This window comes from Lynx rufus, unplaced genomic scaffold, assembly GCF_022079265.1.
Source record: "Lynx rufus isolate CCGP_SWC_20201006 ecotype Redwood Valley unplaced genomic scaffold, mLynRuf1.p SCAF_4, whole genome shotgun sequence".
Lineage (NCBI taxonomy): Eukaryota > Metazoa > Chordata > Mammalia > Carnivora > Felidae > Lynx > Lynx rufus.
Window position 1 is genome coordinate 119,510,104 of NW_025814856.1, and position 7,069 is coordinate 119,517,172.

A 7,069-nucleotide genomic window follows, 5' to 3' on the forward strand; every position below is an offset into this window, starting at 1 on the left:
AAAAAGAGTGTGCCCAGAGAAACACTAAATGGGTGGTGATAGGGGGAGACCCAGCACAGGAAGCAAGGTTTTTGAACCTCGTATTCCGCAGGCCTTCTTAACTCACTTGAAAGAACACATGCAGGCTACCCTCTGAGGCATCTGATTGAGTTTAAGTGAGCGATTTTATTCTTTAACCCATAACATATAAAATTGTACCAGCTTTGAGAGTTGCCTACCCTGTTTTAGTCACTTAATCTAAACATTTCTAGAAAATCTGTATAAAGATAAATCTCTCAGGACAAAGTATTTACAACCAGCAAACTCACACACATGAAACTGAATTAAATTAAGGGATGAATTAATTGTGTAAACAAGCTCATAGTGCCTCTCTTCCTCATGAGCTCCTGGACTCTCCTCTCTCTCTATCCTACTTTAAGGGCAAAGTAGGGGAGAACTGTAAATATACAGATAGGTAAAAGATAGGCCTCCCTCTAACATGTTTCTGCTGGCAAAGGAGACTATATTCCAAAGGACATCTGAAAGGAACAGACTGTGGAAATCTCCAAAGTAGGGAGGAGTGTTGGGGGCCATCAGAAAATTGATTATGGCACCCAATCTGCATCAAGGAGTTAACACACACACACACACACACACACACACACACACACACCCCAATCAAGCCTCTACTCCAGGACTCTCTGGAAACACATTGTCCTGGCCAGGAGCTCCCCAGATAGGATCAGAAAGGAAGAGAGAGACTGTAAATGGAAAGGAAGATAAGCTAAGAATGTGCTTTGCGTAAGGAGTCCCCAGCCTGCGGAATAGCCTGGGCTGCGGAGTCTGGGGCTTGGTCGGCCTCAGTGAGAGGTAGTCAGAGTGTCTGAGGTAGAGGACCCCGGGGAAGGAATGCAGGGCGAGGAGCTGGACTTCTCTGAAGATTCTTCGGCCTTCTCCTCACTTCCTGGCGGGGTGGCAGGAGAGATGGGCAAGAGACCCTCCTTCTCTCGTTTCTTCTGCTTCATCCGGCGGTTCTGGAACCAGATCTTCACCTGGGTCTCATTGAGCTGTAGGGACGCGGCAATCTCCACCCTGCGGGCACGCGTCAGGTACTTATTGAAGTGGAACTCCTTTTCCAGCTCAGTGAGCTGCTTCGTGGTGAAGTTGGTGCGCACTGCATTGGGTTGACCCACGTAGCCATACTCTCCAACTTTCCCTGGGGGCATGGTGGGGAGCGATGAGAGAACAAGGTAAGAATTTTTACAGTCGATATGAGATCCCCTACAAGCTTCAGATAAAGGGGAGATCAAGAATTTCTCAACAGAAACTCAGCTGGGAATGGTGACTGATGAGGTGTAAAGTGTTAATCTGAAGTCAACCATTAGCAAGGTCAGACCAGTGATGAATGGAGCCTGGAGATATTAACAGAACCACCCCCACCCCCACACATCCCTACCCACTTCCTATTCCAGAACCTCTAAAACTCAGTCCCTTTGGAAACACGACAGCCCCAGATGTGCCTTTGCCCCAACACACCTGGGCAATCTGTCCACACCGGACACCAGTGGGAAGCAAGAACTTTTTTTAAAAAAAAAGTATTAATTTTCCTTGGCAACTAAACATACTAGCTCCTTCCAGAACCATCAAGGAGCATCCAAGGAATGGCAAGACTGACCTGTTTTGGGAGGGTTTCTTTTGACTTTCATCCAGTCAAAGGTCTGCGCTGGAGAAGATGTCTCTGATGTAGGGGAGCGACAGGCTTCTTGGTGGCTGGCGTGGAGAGGGGACAAGGAGTTATTATACGTGGCCAGGGCCAGGCTCTGGTGCTCTTGTCCATATGAGTGGTGAATGTACTGAGGCGAGCCCACCGCGCCCCCGGCATAACCCTGGTGGTGGTGGTGATGCTGGACCATGGGAGATGAGAGATTTCCAGAGTAAACAGCGGGAGCGCACGAGGGGTACCCACCACTTACTTCTGCTTCCTGATTTAACGCGTAGGGGCTGTAAGGCGCGCCGAAGTTCTGCGCGCCATAGCTTGGACCACAACTCGAATGGGAGTAGGACACCCCCAGGTTCCCGGGAGTCTGGTAGGTGGCCGGTTGGGGGTGATGGTGGTGGTGGTGGTGGTGGTGGTGGGGCGGGCTGATCTGCACCCCCCTGCCCACTAGGAAGCGGTCGTCGCCGCCACAGCTGTTAGCACTGACCGCGCACGACTGGAAAGTTGTAATTCCATGGTCGGAAGGGTAGGCTCGCGCTGAGCAGGTCCCCGAGTCGCCACCGCTGAGGATGGGGTATTCCAGGAAGGAGCTCATTCTTGCATTGTCCATCTGTCACTGAGGGACCGGGTCCTGCGAAGCCCTGGGTGACCGTGCCAACTTTCTCACTTCCTCCATGGGGCCAGAGAAGAAAAATGATATGAATGTACAGTGCGCAAGAGGGGGGGCGCCAGGGCGGAGGGCGCAGGGGGAGGGGCACGTGACTATGTCAGCCAATGGCTGAGCCTCCTGCGAAAGTTTGCTGGCTCCCGCAGTGATGGATCACCGTTTCAGTGGCATTTAAATCCCCGGCGCTCCTCCAGTCTAGGTGACGCGCAGTCGCCCCCCCAGGCGGCCCAGGCGGCGGCAGCTGCTGCGGCGGCTGCAAGGGCAGATTCGGAGCGCTGGGCCGAAGGGGAACAGAAGCCACCTTCTGCGCGCGCCGACTCCGCTCTCCCCCCCTCCGGGAGGTGGGGGCTGGGAGGCATCCCCGTCTCCGCCCCCTCCCCACCGTGCACAGAAAGATGAACTGGCAAGAGGTGAGAAGGGAAGGGGGCTCCGTCTCTCTTGGGTCGGGAATCAGTGGGCCGGAGCTCCCTGGCCTCCCACTAGCTCAGGGGCCGAGCCCGCAGAGCGCGGAGCAGAAAGGGTAGCTCCGCGGGCGCTTTCACTACACAGTCCCTGCTGTGGTGCCGGGGCAGTGAGGAGCGCAGAGGACCGTGGCGTAGGACGAGGCTAGGCCACCAGCTCCCCGAGCTTCGAAAGGAGAGGGAAGTGCGCAGAGGGTTGGCTGGGAGGAACCCGGCTGGGCGTGGAGGGGACGTGAGCAAGAAAAAAACAAAAAAACACAAAAACCAAAAAAGCCTTCCCTTCCTCAAGGAGGGTCTCTGAACCCTATTCCCCCACCGCAACTGATTATTAACGAGGCAATGAGGAGCTTTTGTAATTCGACGCCCGGGAGCGGGTGATTGGTAGTAGTTAAGGTTGCCGGAAAAGGCCGAGGGTGGCCGGCTCTTCGCCCTCCCTCTTTCCTCGCTCTCCGCCCCTTTCTCCTCCCCACTCAGCTTTGCTCCGGGAGCCCTATGGGATCCGGAGCAGCTCGGCCGCTGGATTTTGAAGGGTAGGAGGCGGGGGAGAAAGATGACGCTAGCGGACGTGGCCAGCGTGGGGGCCGGGCGGTGCGCTGCAGGCCATCTGCCGGCTCCCCGGGACCCAGGAGTCTGCGCGCTTCAGCGGGGGCCTCAAAGGGCGAGACCACAGCTCCAACTAAATACGCTGAACTCCCCCCACCACGCCCCAACAGTGGTGCTTGTTTTCTGGAGGGGGGATGTTAGGAGTGGTAGGGCTTCCTTTATCCACTAACCGCCCCCCCCATTCTACTGCATGTCTGAAGTGGGGGGTTAGGGGCTGGCAGGTGGGAGGGGCGGTGGACAGATGGCTGATGGTGGACGGGACATTTTCTTCTTCCCCCAACAACACCTCCTCCCCTTTGTATCTATGTAGTTCCTTGTGTGAACGTTCAAGTCTTTCTCTAGAGAGACACGTGCAAATCTGAGCGTCATCCCAGGCCAGGGGTCCTGTTCTCCATCACCCTCATCCTACCCTGATGCTGACGGGGTCGTTAATTGCTGTTTACTATTAGGTTTCGTGTCAACCCTTGGCTTGTAGAGAGAAAATGCCAAACTGAGACCGAGAATTGATGCATTCTTAGGTAAAAGAAATCCAGAGATCATCCAAGAAGCTTTGCAGCCAATGCAGTATAGATTTTTCTCTGACCCTGCTTATCACATCGGAATGGGACAGATAAAATTTATCTGAGGACGGGGTTCCCACTCCCCTCTAGTTTTCCCTCCCCAGTTAGAAGAAGGAAGTTTTCTTTGAAGCAGGCACATCATAAATGTGTTAGCCAACCTTTCAGGTTTCTGCATTCTGTTCTTCACATACAGAAGTTCCCCCACCAAACCTGCCCCCACAAGAGGGGGAACTCTTGCAGACATTTGACTATGGATTCCCCCAGTAGCAAAGACAATTTTTCCCTAAACATTTACTTTTGAAATAGTATTTTTCTGTGACCTTTGACCCATCCCCAACCACGGTTAAGAGCGAGCCCAGCCAGGAAAGGTCACTCCTACCCCAATTTCAGCACCTGGGGACACTCATTTTCGAGAAGGGAAAAGGAAAGGAGGCCCTCCTGGAGGCGGCTTCCTTGGGCGTGCCAGGCCTCCTGAGATGGGGAGGGACGCGGCTCCTGTCGGGGAGGCGGTAGGACGTGAGAGTGTCGGTGCTGGCACTGCGGACGATCTGCTTTCCGAACCAAAGTACGTTCTTTCTCCTTGCCTCATTCCTGTCCCTTTGTTGGCTTCTTCGGCCCGGGTTTGCGCAACCCCCTCGGCTGCAGGGCTTAGCGCCACAAAGCCGCCCGGGACCGCAACCGTTCTCCTGCCTCTGCTAGTTCTCGGCCTCTGTGCTGCTCTCCTTCCACTTCTCTTCCTCCCTCCGGGCCTCTTTCAGAGCCAGCATGGGTGGGGGTGTTTTTCTTGGGACCGCTTTCATGCACTTGCATAGAGGCCCGCAATCTCTCCGGCAGGCGACAGACCTGCCTCCGCGCGCTGCTCCCGGCTCCCGGAAGGCCGGACTCCCGCAGCAGAGCCTGCTCCGCCCGGGCTGGCCGCCCAGAGCGCTGCTCTCCCGGTGTTACTTACAAAGGCGGTCTCCTCTGGCCTCGAGCCCGCAAGGCTTCCGTAGCTCGGTTCTTCCCCCACCCCCCACGAAATCCTGGGGCTCGTCCCGCCTTGTAGGAGACTCTTGGTTCTCCTGGCTTGTAGGCCAGCGCCCCACGACTGGAGCTAAAGTCTCTTTAAATGCTCTGGGAGAGTGGGTGAAAGGAGACCTTGGTCACTATTTAAATGATGGCCTGCAAGCGGCTTGCTGGGCTCAAAGCACCTCTTTCAGGGCTCTTCTACTAGAAAGGGAAGGAGCGAGGAGGAGACAAACGCCGCCGAGGCCCCGAGCTGCTCATGGCATCCGCGGCTCAGCCAAGCTGTTGTTTTAAAAGAGCAATAAAAATGAATTATGACTAAACGCCTTCTAACTTAATGCTTTCGGACGGGGATCCCCGGCAAATACGTAAGAGGATTTTTATTTGTGCATGTGTTCCTGCAATTGATCTCTTTGATGACATTCTCATTCATAGAAAGCGTTTGATTTATGAGCGTAGGACGAATCGCAAACAGCAGCGGCTCAGCCCCGGCTGCGGCCGGGCTGCCCTGCTCAGCTCCGCGCCTGGGGCTGGAGACCCGCCGGGGTCCTCACACGCCTCCGCCGCTGCCAGGATGTAGGGGGCAAAAGGGTGAAGGAAGATAGGGTGCAAACCCATGGAGAAAGAGCGCGATTTCATTGTAACTTCCAAGCCTTAACTATTAAGAGCCGGGTTCCTGAATCAACCCGCCCCCCACACATGTTGCTTACACACTGCGTTTTCTCACGGTAAGTAGCCATCACAACAGAGCTCAGTAAGGAAAAAATCAGCATGGGGAGATATAAGAAGGGAGGGGGGGAGCAAGACAGCCCAGGAACGTGCCCTAGATTACATTTTATTGATATTTCATTTAAAGTGCTTTTTCTCTTTCTCTCTCTAGAAACTGGGTTAATTTATAACCTAGGGCGCAGAAACTCTCCATTTTAAATCTCAACTTGGTAACCTGGCTTCAAAGCTTTAATGATCCATTATTTGCCATGTAAACAGATTTAAGAATGAAATATTGATTTTTCTGACCCTGAAAAAAAGAATCCTAGAATGACTGGACCAGAGGATTGGAAAGAACGCTTTCTGAAGTGCATTTTCCAGCTAGTAACCATGTTTTGTTTTATTTTTGTTTTCTCTACCTTTTAGGTCTGTTTGCCTGGACCCATCAACATCTGGGAGACTAATCAACCACACTGAAAATGTTTCCGGGGGATTGTGGGGGAGGGGGTTGGAATGTAGATGTTTGAAACAAATGTGTATAAATAAATGAATTGTTGATAACTTAGTTATTGACCTGGAGACTGGTAGCTTGTTAAAGAAATTCCATGTTCCTTCTTCCTGGAGTTGGGCGGTTTCTGTAGGCACTTTTATTTCTCCACTTTCAAAAGCTTGGGCTTGGCCCAACTGTGAGGCTGCCCAATCCTGTTTCTATTACCAATTTAAATCTATGGCTTGAACCTCTACACTGAAAAACCAAATCCATTCCCTTTAAAAAGAGAGGAAAAAAAAAACATTTCTCAGAAGTCCTATGTTCTGGCTTTCTTTTTTGTTATTGACTACTGAAGACTTTGAACATGCCCCCTTAATAAATATATTAAAATTGAAAAAGAAGATGAATTGTGACCAGAATTTTATTTACCAAGTTAGACTAAAAGAAGAAAAAGAAACCGTTATGAGCCTTGAGAAAGAGGGGGGAGAAAAAATAAGAAAGCTACTTATAGCAAAGGAGAATTTATTCTACCAAAAATACTCATGACAATGCATCCTAATGTAATACAAAAATAAAAAGAAAGTGAAGATACAATTATATGATCACTTTCTTGCAGGCCTCATATATTGCTTTCAGGAAATCACATAGAGGGGTGTTGGATTAGATTTAGAACAACTGAAACTCCAAAATAATCTGTAAAAGATGGCTCTGAAACTGGACCAGGAGAATCACTAAACAGAAAATCTTCCACATTTAGAGGAGAGAGAGGGTAGGTCAGGAAGAAAAGAAAATAAAAATCAACTCTCAGAATAAAAGAAGGCAAAAGCACCTGGTCAAAGGGGTTTTTGTTTTGTGATGCTTTGTTTTGCTTTAATGTTT

General features: G+C 51.4%; 1 protein-coding gene across 1 annotated transcript; it reads right to left on the reverse strand.

Annotated features, from left to right (window-relative positions):
- Window positions 1–839: 839 nt before the first annotated feature.
- On the reverse strand, window positions 840–2,306 carry HOXA1 (homeobox A1). Its single transcript, XM_047096683.1, has 2 exons — window positions 1,655–2,306; window positions 840–1,195 (listed from the first exon to the last, which is right to left on the reverse strand). The coding sequence occupies exons 1-2, from the start codon at window positions 2,304–2,306 to the stop codon at window positions 840–842; spliced, it is 1,008 nt and encodes a 335-aa protein (XP_046952639.1).
- Window positions 2,307–7,069: the final 4,763 nt, after the last annotated feature.

Excerpts from the sequence above, each read along its gene's own strand:
- HOXA1 (XM_047096683.1), bottom strand. The coding sequence starts at position 2,306 with ATGGACAATGCAAGAATGAGCTCCTTCCTGGAATACCCCATCCTCAGC. Across the intron at positions 1,196-1,654 it reads AAGAAACCCTCCCAAAACAG|GGAAAGTTGGAGAGTATGGC; the intron begins GTCAGTCTTGCC and ends CCATGCCCCCAG.